This window comes from Oncorhynchus gorbuscha, linkage group LG02 (genome assembly GCF_021184085.1).
Source record: "Oncorhynchus gorbuscha isolate QuinsamMale2020 ecotype Even-year linkage group LG02, OgorEven_v1.0, whole genome shotgun sequence".
Lineage (NCBI taxonomy): Eukaryota > Metazoa > Chordata > Actinopteri > Salmoniformes > Salmonidae > Oncorhynchus > Oncorhynchus gorbuscha.
Window position 1 is genome coordinate 91,509,293 of NC_060174.1, and position 19,167 is coordinate 91,528,459.

Below are 19,167 nucleotides of genomic sequence, written 5' to 3' on the forward strand. Positions count from 1 at the left end.
CTAGAGACAGCAGGAGTGGTAGAGATACTCTGAATGATCGGCTATGAAAAGCCAACTGACATTTACTCCTGAGGTGCTGACTTGCTGCACCCTCGACAACTACTGTGATTATTATTATTTGGCCATGCTGGTCATTTATGAACATTTGAACATCTTGGCCATGTTCTGTTATAATCTCCACCTGGCACAGCCAAAAGAGGACTGGCCACCCCTCTTAGCCTGGTTCCTCTCTTTCTTCCTAGGTTTTGGCCTTTCTAGGGAGTTTTTCTTAGCCTCCGTGCTTCTACACCTGCGTTGCTTGCTGTTTAGGGTTTTAGGCTGGGTTTCTGTACAGCACTTTGAGATACCAGCTGATGTAAGAAGGGCTTTATAAATACATTTGATTTGATGCTTGATCCAACATACTGTACATTTCTGAATGTTTCCTAATCAAACAAAAAACGAATGTGGCATCTTTCTAGAGCTCCGACTTTCCGACCTGGAGATCACTGACATGATTTGACCTTGTTTTTAAAATGTTAAATCCCAGTTGTCTTGAAAGCACCATTGGTAACAATAGTTTAGATTCTCTTGTCAGACCAATAAATAAAAGTGTCAGGACATAGTCATGGGACATAGGGGTGCTGAGGATCCTGCAGCACCCCCTAAAATAATTATTCACAAAAGTAGTGTGCTGGGCCCTTACTAGTCCTGTATTAGCAGACCGATATAGCTGTCTGTAGGGCACACAAAAAAACACCCTCAAACATCTTCCCGTGGCTATGCATCAGGATTAAGCTGTCCCAGTTTATATGATGTCCCACTCTTGCCGAATTCACGCTATAGCGACCTTAAACCAACTCCTAATAACCTTCTAAAGTGGTTTGGTTATCTTGGCAAAATACCTACTGTTGAGCCAGTAACAAGGGGGCTCAGTCGGCCCCTGAGGTTGCTTCAAGACGTTCACAAAAATTGTAGTAAAATATCCTTTCATTTTGGGTTATGATGGGGTTAGGTTAGTTGAACTAAGCACCGCAGTCATGGTTTAATATTCAATCAATCGGTAGGCCCTATATTATTTCATATCAGATTGGGTAATTATACAACACATGTTTATGCTCTTAAAAGTTTGACTGCCGTTAGCAAGTAATTATTTATTTAAGTTTCAATAATATTATCAGGACTTTTATTTTGACGTTCAGAAGAACATTTCGGACCGGAAGTCCTCCAACCAACACAGATACGGAAGCGGAATGTGCGGGTTTATGGAGCGTGTTGGTTGATGTTTAGGGTCTATTTAGACGTGCAATTGATAACTCATAGGTGTACCTAATTTTAATTTAATGTTGGTGAAACACGTTCACCTAGCTAGTATGCAAAACCCAGACAATGTATTATGTGAGTAACTAGGGAACCTGGCTAAATTAAACAACAACAGGACAGTTTAGCTAAACATATGTACTGCTACAGACAGTGATTTTCTAGGAATCAATCCCAAGCCCTTTAGGTACTTATGGAGATCTGAGTTGGTATAGTTTTGGCAACAATTACACCTGGCATATTAGAGCAAGATGAAACGTGTTAGCTAGCTCCCATATTACATCGATCCAATCCACACAGAAGCAATGCTAGGCGTAGCTGTAGGGGTTAGCTCGCTTACTAGGTAACGTTAGCTGGCGCAGAAATTATTATCGAAGCTAATGATCAGGCTAGCATAATTTGCACACAGAGTGAGACATGCCTTGTTTGATTTTCAGACCAGGTCAACTCCTGTGGTCCTGACAGCCACGGTCCAGCCCAGGGCGTACTGACGAAAGAATCTTTGACACTAGTGGACTGTTGCAAAATCCAAAGGGGGTGCATTGAGGCTCTGCATGCCCTTAACATGGGGACTGTGAGGCCGGAAGACTGCCCCCAAACAGAATCAACAAACATGACTGTCAAACAAGTGGAGACTATTGAACCAGTGCATGATGGGTTTATCGTCATATTTCCACGTAAGTGCCAGTTTTGAGAAAAACACTGCTGTACATTTTTTCAACTCTTAGTTACTTTGTCCAGTCAGTTGATGTGTTCCATTTCTACTAGCTGTAGCTGTTGATGTGGAGGTTGGAGACACGGCCACTTTTGGTAAGTTACTACTGAGTGTTTTGTCATCTATTGTTGTGCCACATCATGGCTGTGTTTATTCCAGAAACCAATAGATGGACAACTTTGTGTATAGGTGTAGCCTACATGTTTTCTCTAGTGTCAGTCAGAGCATGTTTGATTGTGTCTAAACAGTGCAAATGATCAGTGGGTGCCAGGCTCCATTTTTCCATGAGGTTGGTTACACTTTGTCCAGTTAATTTGAACACAACCTTGTACTTCTTACACAGGAGAACACCTATCCAATATTTACATGGGGGATTATGCCTCAGCGTCAATTGACTACATACAAGAGATTTCTGAAGAAGTTTCTGAAGCAACAACGTTAATATCTGATTGTGGAAAGTATTCTGTTCAGTCAAATGACTTGGAACCACAACAGGAAGAACAGACTGGAGAGGGCCCTTACTCAGACGGAAAGACTTCTTCTCAGTCTGTGGCACGGGGAAATTGTGGACGAGGGAGATGTTGTCCAAATGAGCCTCCTGGCACTGGACGAGGAAGAGGTCGTCCAAATGGGCCTCCCGGCCCACATCCGTGCATAAACTGTCCAATGACTTTCACTCAGTTGGCACACTTGAGGGCCCACGAGAGAACACACACTGGGGAGAGGCCTTATGACTGCTCTGAGTGTGGGAAGTGGTTCACTCAGATAGCTCACCTAAAAGTACACCAGAGAATCCATACCGGTGAGAAGCCGTACAGCTGCTGATTGACGCCAGGACAGCGGAGTCAATCACCACCTTCCGGAGACACCTGAAACCCCACCTCTTTAAGGAATACCTAGGATAGGATAAGTAATCCTTCTCACCCCCCCTTTAAGATTTAGATGCACTATTGTAAAGTGACTGTTCCACTGGATGTCATAATGTGAATACACCAATTTGTAAGTCGCTCTGGATAAGAGCGTCTGCTAAATGACTTAAATGTAAATGTAAGGTTTGCTCAATTGGCATCCTTGCAAGTTCACCAAAGACGGCACACCGGAGAGAAACCTTTCCAGTGCAATCAATGTGACTCCAGTTTCTCTCAGTTAGCAAACTTACTAGCTCATAAGGCAAAACATATTGGCGGAGTGCCTTACCCCTGCTCTGACTGTGGGAAGGTTCTCTCTACTGCAGGGAGTCTGAAGGTGCACCAGAGAGTACACACTGGTGACAAACCTTTCCAGTGCGGTGTCTGTTGTAAATGTTTTACTCAATTAGGAAACTTGAAAGATCACATAAAAAGACATGAAAGAAAGGGGGAGACTTTGGCTCAGTCTGACTGAGAAAGGAGGAGTAGAAATCCTGAAAATACACCAGTAGAAAATACTAGACATATACTTAAAAGCTTGTGTGGACAGAGGTCTGAATTAGGACACCTAAATTATGTCATTACAAAAACATAAGGGGTCCCTTTAAATACTTGTGCGTCGTTTCTACATTTATTTCTAGATCATTTTGGATTGCAACAGTAACACAACTGATTAAGTCATCTTGTATCAGCAATTTGCTGCATTATCAAGTCTGCATTCTCTAAATGTAATACAAATAGATTTTTAAATAAATTCCACTTCGAATAACAGTATTGAAATATTTATTGGAGGCAAGATTGGACAGATCTTGGGAGAACCAGAACACGGCATAGTCCGTTATTGGAAAGATTAGAAAAGACATTAAGAAAAATGTCTGTTGGAGTGATGTTGGATGGCCACCAGGCGGCTCTTGTCGCTCAGGTGAAAGGGAATCCCAAGGCCCCAGAGCAGTGACAGGGACACTGCATTGTCTTAAGTTAGATATGGCTCCTGGAGACACTTGTCATATTAGAATAACACCATCTGACGGAAGACAATGTGTTAAAGAGTTCTAATTCATTTTCTGCACTTCAATTTTCATACCTCAATTTATAGACCCCTCAAACTCAACGCTGGACCTCGAAGTCAGTGCCCCCCCCAGGCAATTTAATTTGCATGCCCCGTCACCAAGAAGTTAAGAAGCAGTGCGGCTTGGTTGAGTTTCGGCGGACGCATGACTCTCGACCTTAGTCTTTCCCGGGCCCGTGCGGGTGTTGTAGTGATGAGACAAGCCAGTAACTACTAACAATTTGATACTACGATAAAAGGGGGTAAAAATAATTTAAATTAGGAGAAAGAAAAGCAGCAGGCTCCGGCCCTCGTAGGGTAAGAGTTGAATACCCCTGCTATAGACTAAACACTGAGTGTAGAAAACAGGAACACCTTCCTAATATTGAGTTGCACCCCGTTTTGCCCTCAGAACAGGCACAACTTGTCGGGGCACGGACTACAAGGTGTCGAAAGCGTTCCACAGGGATGCTGGCCAATGTTGACTCCAATACTTCCACAGTTGTGTCAAGTTGGCTGGATGTCCTTTGGATGGTGGACCATTCTTGATACACACAGGAAACTGTTGAGTGTGAAAAACCCAGCAGTGTTGCAGTTCTTGACACTCAAACTGGTGCCCCTGGCACCTACTACCAAAGCACTTAAATTATTTGTCTTGCCCATTCACCCTCTGAATGGCACACAAACCATGTCGCAAAGCTAAAAAATCCTTCTTTAACCTGCCTCATTCCCGTCATCTATGCTGATTTGAAGTAGATTTAACAGGTGACATCAATAAATAAAGGATTATAGCGTTCACCTGTGTCAAATTCAAAGGAAAAAACAAAAACTAGCAGATACTAGGCCCTCCATGGAATGCGTTTGACACTCCTTGAGACTCAAGGAGAGAGCAGGGTTACCTAATGATTTGTACACTAGATTAGATGTTTCACATTTTAGTTTTAACTCTAAACTAGCACACCTGATTCAATTAGTCAACTAAATCATCAAGACTTTGCGTAATTGCATCAGGTGTGCCTGTTTAGGGTTAAAACCAAAATGTTAAACGTCTCTGGGGGGGCCCAAAGAGAGTATTGGGAAACCCTGGATTAGACAATATATTCCATGATATAGAGCAGTGGTTCCCAAACTTTTTATTGTCATTGTAAGCCTGCCACACACACACTATACAATATATTTATTAAACATAAGAATGAGTGAGAGTTTGTCACAACCCGGCTCGTGGGAAGTGACAGAGCTCTTATAGGACCAGGGCACAAATAATATAATAAACAATAATTCTGCTCTTTTATTTATCCATCTTACATATAAAACTTTATTTGTTAATTGAAACAACTGCTGTTTGGTTTGTCTTTTGTGCTTTGTGGACTGCCGGTGACTAATTCATAGTGGTTATGTGTCACAGGGGGTCATAGGGGTTGGGGATGGCTTGGCAATTTACTTTACAACGTGGTCATCACAGGAATGCAAAAAGGAATGAGGTTGCATGATGGTTTTTATTTTTTTCTTCATTTATTTTGGTTCACCGGCTAATAATATGTTATTTGTCATTGTTATTTTGTTGTCCTCGTGGGTACCGTAAATCCCTAAAAGTCCCTGAAAGGATAGTAAAAACAAGGGACATTTTCCCTATTGGGGACATTTCCCACATCCCCACGAGAACAAAGGCTATTTTAAACTTAGGTTTACAGTTAGTGTTATGGGGTTAGGGAAAAATGATTTTTGAATGGAAATCAATTTTAGGTCCCCACTAGGACAGTAAAACATATGCTGTTTTTGTGTCTTTCTTTTGAAGTTACCATTCTGCTGCATCCTGTGTAAACCGTTTTTGTTTACAGTTACTCTCTACAGAATCCAGCCTAGGCTATCGTTAACAGAACAATAAAACTATTATTGGAAAGAGGAAGCACACACAGCCAATATGAATTTGTTCGGGTTTCTAAACCGTTTTTTGTTCCTTTTTACCAAATTATGAAACTTTCTGAAATCACAAACCTTGCTGACGTTCAGCGTTGTAAAAGTCCCGGTGAAACCCAACATTTGTGGCAGCAAGGTTGCTGTGAACAACACTGAGGAAAATAGAAGTGAAGTATGTGCTACTACTCACGTGATTCATTCCTCCTAGTTATATCTTCCTCTGCATTTGGTTCAATGATCTGAATTGTATTCCCCCCTAGCGTCTCCTATGGCGTAGTCAGCTATGATCTATAGATGCTGTATTAACTGTTATTTTTAGATTGAATGTTATTTTAACATTAATCAGAAGCACATATATTTGTTTAGCTCCAAGAGTCAGTCACCCCTCTGTATACACTTGCCATGTTTCTATATCATGAAAATCCTTGTTAGTGTTAATGTATGTACATTACCCCAATAAGTGATGCATATAACTTAATTTCTACTGAGTAGATCTATAACAACAACAATATCTTCAGAGATCTGATCTGTTTATTTCTTTGAATCAACATTTGTTATCTCTGTGAGATAAATCAATAAAAAGCTGTAGTGAAATGCACTGTATTCTTGACTATAACAGCTTTATAACATAACTGAAGTATATTTGAGATGATGGCCTTGAATGAACTCTGAAATCTCACGCATGACGCATAGAAAAGAAAAATACTGACATTATGAATTGACCCAATGAACTCATGGATGATGGCAATAAATAGGATCTGTGCAAAAGTTATTACCGTTTCTCAGTAAAAGACCAGAGTGATAGCTACGTGAGGATCCCAAGGTAGCTGTTGAGGGACGACCTCCTACAGGGGGTGGCTGCTTTCTGAGCTCACTCTGTTGCTATAAAGCCATCTTCCCTTTTCACCCAGCACTCTTGATTATCACTCTTCTGCATCTCACAATGGAGGAAATCTATGTCAGGCATGTGGAGTTGCTGGGCTTTGAGAAACGCTTCTTCCCCAGCCAGCACTATGTGAGTTTGAGACTACCATTGTTGACCACAATACACAGTTGTTCATCGGAGGTTCATGCAGTACTTGTGGTTGTTTCACAGACACAGATTTAGCCTGGTTATAGACTAAAAAAGAATGCTTAAAAATATTTAATGACCAGGTATATTTCTTAACATTAAATTGCTTTGATGACATTTCATTCAGCAAAAGTCATTTCTGATGAGCATTTGGAGTTATTCACTTATGTTTTTGACTACTTTATCTGAAGGTCTACATGCTGATGGTGAAATGGAATGACCTGTCTGAGAAGTTGATCTATAGAGGGTATCCGGAGATCTACACCTTTCACGTGAGTAGCTGCCTCACACAATTTAATAATCTTAAGGCAAAAAGTAGGAAAGTTGGACAACTGTGTAAATGCCTGCCTTCCTACTACCCCCACTGATCTGCAGTCAGTTGATAATGTGTCTGGGTTCTAGAAATCCCTGAAGGAGATGTTCCCCATTGAGGCGGGTGACATCAATAAGAAAGACCGGATCATCCCTGCACTACCAGGTGAGGACATGTATCTGCTCTACGGCTTACCCCTCCACCATGATAGGTGATGTGTGGTTAGCGTTCTGGCACTGGTTGCCTGCAGGTTATTAAGTTGTGTGAGGCAGCTACACACGTGAAAGGTGTAGATCTCCGGATACCCTCTATAGATCAACTTCTCAGACCGGCCAATCAGCATGTGGATGAGGTGAGTTTCCACCTTACTATGTCAAGCACTTTGAGCACCTAGGTGGAAAATCATGGTTAAAGAAAGTATTGATGTCTCGGCAATTTACTATAGAAGTGATGTTGTAATCCTAGTGTCCTTCGAGTGATTCCTCACGAAACCCAGACAAAAAAAATCATGATTTTCACAATGTAATCCATAGAATAGGGATGTGGAGAAAGGATTGTTGACATGTATTTGACATTTGTATCTAAAAGCACATGAGAAATAAATGATCAACATTGGCATATTTATGACATTATTGGCCTTACCCAGGCCTCATTTAATATTCCCTAGTGTTTCATAAATAGGTGCTACAAGGCAAACATTGGTGTCATATGAAGTTTTACTGCTTGCTCTATAATATAAGTAGTATTTCAATTTCAATAAAAAAAAAATCTATAAATATTGACAAATATTAACAATTTTGGGGGGAATGATTTTTCAATATATTGTTGAAAATTATACTATGCCAATATCTCCGGGAAAAAATGGGCCATAACTTTACATTTACTTTGATATGCCCGTATGTTATGTTCGACAATATATTGACAGATTCGCCAAATAAAAAATGGTATATTTTCAATATTCATGTTTTATATTTTAATATTCATACATTTATTTAAAAATACAAAAACTTATTGTAATCAAAATGCTACTCATGTTACAGAGCAAGCGTGGTAAAGCTTCATATGACACCCATTTTTGTTTTGTAGCATTATGGAGTCTTAAAGGAGGCCTGGGTAAGGCCAAAATGTCATAAATATGATTAAAGTTGATTAATTATTTCTGTGTTATGCTTTTAGAATCTAATGTCAAATATATGTCAACAATCCTCCCTCCAAAAGGACTGTTCTATGGGTTACATTTTGTGAAGATCCCCAAAATCATGGTCCTTTTCTATTTGGGTTTTATGAGAAATCACTTTGCCTTTTTGCTTCAATTGAAAACATTAAAAAGTATACAGGTAAGTGATGAATGCACTTGGGTGAACAGACAAAAAATAGGTAGCGTGTTTGTGTTTTTTCTCAGTCAATGCTTTGTGTAAGGAAACACCTGCTGCTGCAATCCAGATGTGACAAATGTACTTCTCGTTTTTTAAACAACTCTAATCAGTAAACCATAACTAATTCTAAATGAATTCATGGTTCTGGGTCGGATCTGATAGTGCGAGTCGGATTGGTTGGTTTTGGTCAATACCTCCCTGCTGCAAATGTCACTCGCTCATAGTACGGCCCCTCCCCCGACTGCTAGAGCGGCAGCTCTCTCTATGCTCTCACGCTTTATCAGCTCCAGTTAATAAAAGAGCTTAAATTAATTTTCTGCTGCTTCCCACATTCGGATCAGACTGGGTCTAGATCTGACCAGGTCTATACGGAACGGGTCTCGTTGTCCTTTCGTCCATTTGGAACGGATCTGTATTTACATTTTTTATTTATGCATGTAGGATCTGGGTGGGAAAGCCCCAGGTCCATTTTGGAACAGGTCCAACTTTTTGGACCGTGAAGACCTCTACTTTACAGTTAAACTGATGGGTAGTGATTCTGTATGTTTAACACAGGCATATTACATATTTTACACTTTGGATTTTATCAAACATTTTCATTTCTCCCTAAAGGCAGCATGTTTTTAATCCGAAGGCTGTGACCACTTGTGATCCAAACCATATTATTTAGCACAAAAACAAAACTAACTAACACAAGGACTTTCCCTCAACAGGGCTCAAGTGGTTATTAAGGTTGTGTTGATGCAACATGGGAAAGCAGAAGTTGCAGACAAACCGCATGAGATTTGTTTGGAACTTCTGCTTCCCCATGTTGCATCAACACAACGTTAAACTTGAGCCCTGTTGAGGGAAAGTCCTTATGTTAGTTTTGTTTTCGTGCTAAATTATGTTTTTCACAGATAAACATGTAACATCTACATCCACCACTGGAGTATTCAGTTTTGAATATTCCATTAGAAGGAATTGAGGATCTGTTTTCTCCCTTTCCTTTTGTCCCTCATCCGCTTTGGTCCCTCCTTTTCTCAGCGCCAAAGTGGTTGGACAACCAAAAGAGCACAGAGACCAGGCAGAGCACTCTGGCTGAATATTGCAGTTCTGTCATCAACCTGCCCCCCAAGATCTCCCGCAGCCAGCTGGTACGCAGCCTCTTCAAGGTCCGACCGGAGGACGAGAACCCACCCGCTCAACACCCGTCAGTACAACTACAAGCAGTCTCACTACACTGTAGCTACATTCTGATTCTCTACCCTTCTCCATACATTTTAATACTTTTTTTGTACTGGTCCCCCGTGGGAATCAAACCCACAAACCTGGCACTGCAAGCGCCATGCTCTACCAACTGAGCTACACGAGAAATATGTACTCGTACACTCGCCATTATGGATTTAAAAATAATTGACTGGTATGATGAATATGGTGGCAACTCCCTCCAGCCATGTATGCACCATGGCTGGAGGGAGTGAACCAGAGGAGGCTGGTGGACAGAGCTATATGAGGATGGGCTAATTGTAATAGCTAGGATGGGCTAATTGTAATAGCTGGAATGGAATAAATGGAATAGCATCAAACACATTTACATCGAGCCGGTCCTCCTATAGCTCCTCCCACCAGCTTTCCATTGAATTAAACATTGTACACCGTTCTGTCATACTGAACACACCCCTGGAGAAGGGTAAGGAGTTGGAACGCAGCCTGTTTCATTCCAGGAAGATGTTCCCTTCCCTCTTCTCTCGTTCACCCCCTTCCCAGATCTGATAGGACTGGATGGGTGAAAAGCAATATGGCGGAAACTCAGTGGAGTTATTGCTTACGCCTACCCTGTTTTATCAGATCCATGAATGGAAATGAACTAGGGAAGTGGACAGCTTCCTGGAATGAAATTCAGCCTGTATTACTTTTTCCTTCTGGATTGATAAGTGAGTTCTCAATGTTTCCTATGTAGTTTAAAAAGAAATGAGACCTTTGTGGTGTCCAATGACAAGACGAGAGACAACACTTCTGGTAAGAGCCTGTCTCTTGTCTTTAACCTTTTTATTAACCCACTAATAGACATACTTTTCTAGCCAAACTTGAGGGAATATGGGCTCTCGTGTGCTATAGTCCTGCTATAAAGAGATCTACCGTAAAGATTTAAGAGTGAAATTTTTGTCGTCTGTTCAGAGATCTCTGGCCCCATCATATTGGAAAGCTACAGGGTGATTGCTGACTACAGCCACACCTCCAAGTATGAGATCACCCTGCATATTGGAGACTTGGTGGAGATTGTGGAGAAAAGCCCAAATGGTGAGTGTCGACCCAAAGAATGGGCCCAGTCAAGAGCAAAGCCATCTGAAAATGTAGTCGTTGTAATATCAGGGTGTTGTAGTCAGTGTACACTAGATGATGGCACCAAGCATGAACATTTTGCATGAACTGATAGGCACAAAAGTGTGCATGTGACAATGTGCACTGAATGCAACATACATGGTGATCCCTAAGGTGATCAACCTATTGCTGCTCTTGGGTAATGTTCAATAGGCACAAAACAGAAGACAACAGACAAACAGGGAGAGAGTATCTGGACCTAGCCCCAAAAACGTTTAACATTGCATTCCCTACTGAACATGACCTTAGTGTTCACTTGACCTTTGACCCCTCTACCATGGCAGGTTGGTGGTTCTGCCAGTGTGATACCAAGCGGGGCTGGGTGCCCGCCTCTTACCTAGAGCCCCTGGATGGACCAGAGGAGTCGGAAGAAGCCGATCCCAACTACGCAGGCAAGTCTCCTCACTTGCCAGGGCTCCAGGGAGGATAATGGTGTCACTAGTGATGGGGGGGGCATCGATAGTTACATATCGGGATATTATTTTTGACGATACATCGTATAGTTTTGACAATATCGCAATATTATTTTTGCGCTAGTTGGCTGTACCTGCACCCAAACTCGTTTTTCTTTCATAGCCCGTTTTCCATTTTCTTTTTATATAGGGGGCCACTTTTATTTCCATGATTGAGCAAAACTTATTTTCTCATGGCTCTCTCTTGTTCCTCTGCAGCAGACATATGGTGACAATATGTTTGGAATATCGAATCGCAATGAAATCACAATATTGAATCACAATACATAAAGAATTGTGAGAATCTCAATACATATTGTATCTGCACCTAAGTATCGTGGTAATAGCTTATCATGAGGTCCCTGGCAATTACCAGCCTTACTATCTACATTTTAGTCATTTACATTTTTATCTAATATCTGTTGATTCGTGATACTGTTTTCAGTGAGGTCTCAGGAGATTTGTTACGTTTTGTGTTCGCAGTGTACATAGTATAATATCAACTTTATCCGGAACAAACTTTAAGAAGTTAGGGAAGTCTTTCCTCTAGATGGTAGACAAGCGTTGACTTTGAGCTCATAATTCCAATGTATGTTTGTCCCCACAGGAGAACTCTACATAACCACCAAAGCCTACAAGGCAGCACAAGATGATGAGCTGACTCTTGAGACGGGGGAAACTATTGAGGTCATTCACAAGCTCCTGGATGGATGGTGGGTGGTCAGGTATGTAGGCTGATTCTGTACTCTTCTACTCTTCCCTATATCTATTCGTCTCTATGAAAGTCAGTCCACAGTCAGGCAGCTGTTTGGATCAGTAGTAACTTAAATATTTTCTACTGTTGTATCATGTAGCCACAAACACACAGTGTTTCTAAGTGCCTGTTGGGTGCATATTGTCTTGGATAGGAAAGGAGAGGAGACGGGACACTTCCCCTCAATGTTTCTCTACAGAACTGGAGAGAAGAAGGACATGGTGTCAGAAGAGCTTGTGATGAGAAGACAGACACCCCCACCCAGACGGTAGGACTACGAACTTCAGGAAATTACTTCCTCTATGGATAAAGAAAGTTATGAGAGCATAAACTCTTTCCTCTATTGATACTTCTCTTTTTAACGTTTTCTTTTAACTTCTCATTTCCTCTTTAAACATTTCCTTTTGGCTTTCAGTTCAACAATCCGCAATGCACAAAGTATTCACAGCAAAGGGCGCCAGCGCATCAGCCAGGACACGTACCGCAGGAACAGTCGCCGCTTCCTGCAGCAGAAGGGTGGCCGGCCCAATCAGCCCAGGAAGACGTCCAAGGCCTCCACACAGTCCCCGCTGCAGGACTGGAATAACAGAGGTATACCTAGGGTTGCAAAGGGAGGATATATTACTGAAAACTTTCCAAGATTACCAGTAAACTACTAGAATTTTGGTGTCATATATAACAAGACATCTAGTGGCCCTTTTGGGTACTTCACATTATCACAGGTGTCTAATAATCTCTGTCCCTCTGTGTGCCTTTATCACATGCAAAATATATTAAATAATTGAATAAGATTTAAAAATAGAATGACAAAGTTGTAAAACATTATCCTAAATAAATAAAAACATCAACATAGTCAATAGCAGAGGGTTTCAGCATGAAACACTAAACAAAAATATAAACGCAACATGTGAAGTGTTGGTCCAGTATTTCATGAGCTAAAATAAAACATCCCAGAAATGTTGCATATGCACGAAAAGCTTATTTCTCTCAAATTGTGTGCATAAATGTGTTTACATCCCCATTAGTGAGCGTTCATCTCCTTTGCCAAGATAATCCATTCACCTGACGGATGTGGCATATCAAGTAGCAGATTGAAGAGCATGATCATTTACAAAGGTGCACCTTGTGCTGGGGACAAAAGGCCACTAACATGTGCAGTTGTCACACAACACCATGCCACAGATGAGGCCGGATCAGTCACTTGAAATAAATTAGGCCCTAATCTATGGATTTCACACGACTGGGCAGGGGCGCAGCCATCGATGGGTCTAGGAGGGCAAAGGCCCACCCACTGGAGAGCCAGGCCCAGCCAGTCAGAATTAATTTTTCCCCACAAAAGGGCTTTATCAGTTTCATCAGGGGCTCAGACAATCCCACAGGTGAAGAAGCCAGATGTGGAGGTCCTGGGCTGGCATGATTACACATGGTCTGCTGTTGTGAGGCTGGTTGGATGTACTGCTGAATTCTCTTAAACAACGTTGGAGGCGGATTATGGTAGTGAAATTAACATTAAATTCCCTGGCAACAGCTCTGCTGGACATTCCTGCAGTCAGCATGCCAACTGCACGCACCCTTAACTTGAGAAATCTGTGACATTGTGTTGTATGGCAAAACTACATTTAGAGTGGCCTTTTGTCCCCAGGACAAGGTGCACCTGTGTGATGATCATGCTGTTTAAATCAGCTTCTTGATATGCCACACCTGTCAGTGTACATCCTGGAGATGTACACTGAGTATACCAAACATCAGGAACACCTTCCTAATACTGAGTTGCACCCCTCCCCCGCCGTTGCCTTCAAAACAGCCTCAATTCGTCGGGGCATGGACTCTACAGGGTGCCGAAACGTTCCACAGGAATGCTGGCCATGTTGACTCCAAGGGTTCCCACAGTTATGTCAAGCTGGCTGCATGTCCTTTGGGTGGTGGACCATTCTTGATACACATGGGAAACTGTTGTGAGTTCTTCACACAAGAACCTGGCACCTACTACCATACCCTGTTCATAGGCACTAAAAAAATGTGTCTTGTCCATTCACCCTCTGAATGGCACACATACACAATCCATGTCTCAATTATCTCAAGGCTTAAAAATACTCCTTTACCTTGTCTCCTTCCCTTCATCTACACTGATTGAAGCGGACTTAACAAGTGACATCAATAAGGGATCATAGCTTTCAACTGAAATTACCTGGTCAGTCTATGTCATGGAAAGAACAGGTGTTCTTATTGTTTTGTATACTCTGTGTGTATTGCAGTCTCCTTAAAAGTAGCAATGCGTATACCCCGACCACCTGAGGATTTAGCTTTTCCTGTGTTTTGAGGGGTGCAAATTCTACTCACTTAAATATCACTGGATTGATTGCTTTCATTTTACTCTTATATATATGACACGCAAGAGTAGGAAATAGTTTACCTTAATTGCCTACCATTTGTGTATATATATATATATATATATATACACAAATGGTAGGCAATTAAGGTCACAGTTATGAAAACTTAGGACACTAAAGAGACCTTTCTACTGACTCTAAAAAACACCAAAAGAAAGATGCCCAGGGTCCCTGCTCATCTGCAGATGTGGCCATGTCCGCACTGTGAGACGCCTAAGACAGCACTACAGGGAGAAAGGACGGACAGCTGATAGTCCTCGCAGTGGCAGACCACGTGTAACAACACCAGCACAGGATCGGTACATCTGAACATCACACCTGTGGGACAAGTACAGGATGGCAACAACTGCCCGAGTTACACCAGGAACGCACAATCCCTCCATCAGTGCTCAGACTGTCGGCAATAGGCTGAGAGAGGCTGGACTGAGGGCTTGTAGGCCTGTTGTAAGGCAGGTCCGCAACAGCGTCGCCTATGGGCACAAACCCACCGCCGCTGAACCAGACAGGACAGGCAAAAAGTGCTCTTCACTGACGAGTCGCGGTTTTGTCTCACCAAGGGTGATGGTCGCATTTGCGTTTATCGTCAAAAGAATGAGCATGACACCGAGGCATGTAATCTGGAGCGGGATCGATTTGGAGGTGGAGGGTCCATCATGGTCTGCGGCGGTGTTTCACAGCATCATCGGACTGAGCTTGTTGTCATTGCAGGCAATCTCAACGCTGTGTGTTACAGTGAAGACGTCCTCCTCCCTCGTGGTAACCTTCCTGCAGGCTCATCCTGACATGACCCTCCAGCATGACAATGCCACCAGCCATGCTGCTCGTACTGTTCCGGGATTTCCTGCAAGACAGGAATGTCAGTATTCTGCCAAGGCCAGCGAAGAGCCCAGCTCTCAATCCCATTGAGCACATCTGGGACCTGTTGGATCTGAGGGTGGAGATCATTTCCTCCTGGAAATGTCCGGAAACTTGCAAGTGCCTTGGTGGAAGAGTGGAGTAACATCTCACAGCAAGAACTGGCAAATCTGGTGCAGTTCATGAGGAGATGCACTGCAGTACTTAATGCAGCTGGTGGCCACTCCAGATACTGACTGTTACTTCTGATTTTGAACCCCCCCTTTGTTCAGTGACACATGTCTGTGGAACTTGTTCAGTTTATGTCTGTTGTTTAATCTGGTTATGTTCATACAAATATTTACACATGTTAAGTTTGAAAATAAACGCAGTTGACAGTGAGAGGACATTTCTTTATTTGCTGAGTTTAGTACCCCTTGTCTAAAGAGTGCAGTTTGTAACGGTTTTGACTTGAGGTTATTATTTATAGGGGTGCCAGTTATGTTGTGCCTACCAGAGAAAACATTGGTTTCTCCTTTTAGTTTGGATGGGAATGAGTCCCATCTGGTCCGTCAAGTCTACACCAATACAAAGGACTTATGTAAAAGTCAGGATGGAAATAAACTTTTCATAAACCCTTAAAACATTGGAAAGAACTTCAAAAACAACTATATTCTGTTGCGTGGGTTGTAATTAGCAACACAATGATTACACACACACATAATAATATCACAATGAGTTCTGGTTCCTCCAGAAATGTCCTGTACCTCGGGTTAAAGCGTATCAACTCTTACTAAGTCCTCAACTACATAAATCATCACCTCACATCAAAACAAATGAAATACCATATACAAAAAGGTTGTAGTCAGTCGGTCAGTCAGACAATCCAATCCGCCAATAGATCTCCAGCGGAGAAAGGCCACGGAGAGGTGTAGTCCACGGACGCAAAGAGTGGATCCGATCCTGGGAAAACTTTCTTAGGCTACAAAACACAAGTTTAACGACAACAAAACAACGGAATAGAGAAGCTTCGGGAACTGAGGGTTAAACACATCCGCAGTCACGTCTCCATCACAACCCCCCTTTTGCGCAGCTGATGCTGGCTATTTAATTGGGAATATTAAAGGGAAAGCGCCCTATTGGAAGGAGCTGCACTGAGACGGTTCAGAAAAATTCAGGGTCGTCACAAGTTGTATAATTAAAGGTAGCCTAGACAGAGGAACGTGGGTGGTTGCAGCCCTATTCCACCTCTTTATGTTATTTTATTAAAGTTGCCAAACAGTATATTCAAATGAGGCCCAACTTTTTAAAATTTCATCTCAGAACATTTAAAACTACCTCATACTAAGAAAATGTATATATGCGTGCATTTTAAGACAAAGTGAAATGTTACAATTAATGTGAATACCTGAATTCCTACATGCCTGAACTTCATTAATTATTTGTCTCTCCCAGTACAATGTCTTGTGTGCTATAATTCAGTCAATATCTGATGGATTAAAACAATTATAAAAGTTTGGAGTCTCTTCATCCAATGTCCAACTGTTAGATTTATCAGATTTGTATTTTAATTATTTAGATGACCGTTGCTAATAAAAGGCCTTCATAATTCCCTAACCTCTATAGATTGACTTTCATTCATTTAGGCCTGGTTTATTGTGTTGTTTTTCAGACAACATGCCAAAGACAGCGGGCTCTAGTCCAGGGGGTGAGCTGAAAGGGGCTCCCATCATCCCCCCTAGGCCCAGTCCTGAACTCATCATGGAGCGCTGTACAGAGAACACCCGCAAGAAAGTCAGTGTCCGCAAATCGAGCTAAGCTTTAAACTGTGTGGATCTGGACTCCTGTCAGCAATGCAATCAGAGATGGGTTAATGTGCGCATTACAAGCTAAACAGCCGATAAAGCCAACCATGTGTGCCATAGAGGGCATTTTACATTTTGTTCTAAATGTTACCACTTAGTACTAGCTAACTGCTTATGGAGAAAGTAAAACAATCGTGAAAAGTGAATGTATGTACAAAAGCAAAGGTGTATTTGTTTTTCTAGGGTCATTTTTCTTATTGTTACTTTTACATATACAATGTTTTTAATGTTTTTTGATAGTGTGCGGTTGTTAAATGTGTTTGACGCAGTATGCGGTTTTTGGAACATAAGATTAGTTATTTATTTGTTGAATTTAGCCATTTGTAACCTACAAAATAAATAATATATTCAGAAAATGTTCTGCAGTCTGCATTTTTATCTTCTCTGCTCATGCTCCTTGTGTGTGTGTCTGAATGAATGAATGAATGAATGATTCCAGCCTGGTCGCTCCGACGGGATGTAGCATAGTACACATTTTTTGGGGTACCTCAAATTCATGATGTTACAAATGGTATGGTTACTTAAGACAGAATGTTAAGACGGAAACTAAAGTAGGGAGGTGGGTCCGGGAGGATGGGTGTTAGAATCACACTGGGACTAACTTTAGCGAACCACAACTATAACATCTTGCAACTATACTGAACAAAAATATACACACAACCTGTAAAGTGTTGGTACCATGTTTCATGAGCTGAAATAAAAGATCACAAATGTTCCATGCGCACAAAAAGGACAAATACTCCTGTAAGTGAGTATTTGTCCTTTGCCAAGATAGCCCATCCACCTGACAGGTTTGGCATATCAAGAAGCTGATTAAACAGCATGATCATTACACCTTTGTACTGGGGACAATAAAAGGACAATCTAAAGTGTGCAGTTTTGTCACAACACAATGCCCCAGATGTCTCTATTTTTGGGGGGTGGGATATCCAATTGCAATCTTGTCTCATTGCTGCAACTCCACCACTGGCTCGGGAGAGGCTATGGTTGAGTCATGCGTCCTCCAAAACATAACCCGCCTAACCGCGCTTCTTAACACCCGCCCTATCCCGGACGACATGGGGCCAACGACTGGTTGTGACACAGCCTGGGATCGAACCCAGGTCTGTAGTGATGCCTCAAGCATTGCGATGCAGTGCTTTAGACCGCTACACCACTCGGGAGGCCCAGATGTCTCAAATTTCAAAGTAGTGTGCAATTGGCATGCTGACTGCAGGAATGTCCACCGGAGCTGTTGCCAAAGAATGTCATGTTAATTTCTCTACCATAAGCCGCCTTCAATGTTTATGAGAATTTGTCAGTACGTCCAACCGGCCTCACAATCGCAGACTACGTAACCAGCCCTAGATCTTCACTTCCTGCTTCTTCACCTTTGGGATCATCTGAGACCAGCCACCCGGACAGCTGATAAAACTAAAGGGTATTTCTGTCTGTAATAAAGCCCTTTTGTGGGGAAAAAATCCTTTTGATTGGCTGGGCCTGGCTCCCAAGTGGTTGGGCCTATGCCCACACATGGCTGCGCCACTGCCCATGTAACAGTATAATTGTAAACCGTCCCCTCGCCCATACCCGGGCGCGAACCAGGGACCTTCTGCACACATCAACAACAGTCATCCACGAAGCATCATTACCCATCGCTCGCTCCACAAAAGCCGCGGCCTTTGCAGAGCAAGGGGAACTACTATTTCAAGGTCTCAGAGCAAGTGACGTAACCGATTGAAACGCTATTTAGCGCGCACCGCTAACTAAGCTAGCCGTTTCACATCCGTTACACTCACCCCCCTTTTGACCTTCCTCCTTTTTCCGCAGCAACTAGTAATCCGGGTCAACAGCATCAATGTAACATAATCACTTTACATC

At 42.2% G+C, this 19,167-nt stretch overlaps 1 protein-coding gene across 4 annotated transcripts; it reads left to right on the top strand.

The window, feature by feature from the left end:
- Window positions 1-1,227: 1,227 nt before the first annotated feature.
- On the top strand, window positions 1,228-17,663 carry ncf1 (neutrophil cytosolic factor 1). 4 transcript variants are annotated; one of them, XM_046327073.1, is made up of 14 exons: window positions 1,228-1,377; window positions 1,737-1,976; window positions 2,068-2,109; window positions 6,799-6,902; window positions 7,151-7,231; window positions 7,362-7,437; window positions 9,675-9,840; window positions 10,591-10,649; window positions 10,809-10,931; window positions 11,297-11,404; window positions 12,072-12,189; window positions 12,373-12,486; window positions 12,634-12,809; window positions 17,115-17,663. In XM_046327073.1, the coding sequence occupies exons 1-14, from the start codon at window positions 1,323-1,325 to the stop codon at window positions 17,258-17,260; spliced, it is 1,608 nt and encodes a 535-aa protein (XP_046183029.1). In that variant the 5' UTR covers window positions 1,228-1,322; the 3' UTR covers window positions 17,261-17,663. The 4 variants fall into 4 exon arrangements, with proteins under 4 accessions (XP_046183029.1, XP_046183037.1, XP_046183044.1 ...); XM_046327081.1 differs by having other exon boundaries at window positions 2,074-2,109; XM_046327088.1 differs by lacking the exon at window positions 2,068-2,109.
- Window positions 17,664-19,167: the final 1,504 nt, after the last annotated feature.

Coding starts and splice junctions, on each gene's coding strand:
- ncf1 (XM_046327073.1), top strand. CDS start 1,323: ATGTTGGTGAAACACGTTCACCTAGCTAGTATGCAAAACCCAGACAAT. Junction 10,932..11,296: donor TGTGGAGAAAAGCCCAAATG/GTGAGTGTCGAC, acceptor CTACCATGGCAG/GTTGGTGGTTCTGCCAGTGT. Junction 12,190..12,372: donor GATGGATGGTGGGTGGTCAG/GTATGTAGGCTG, acceptor TGTCTTGGATAG/GAAAGGAGAGGAGACGGGAC.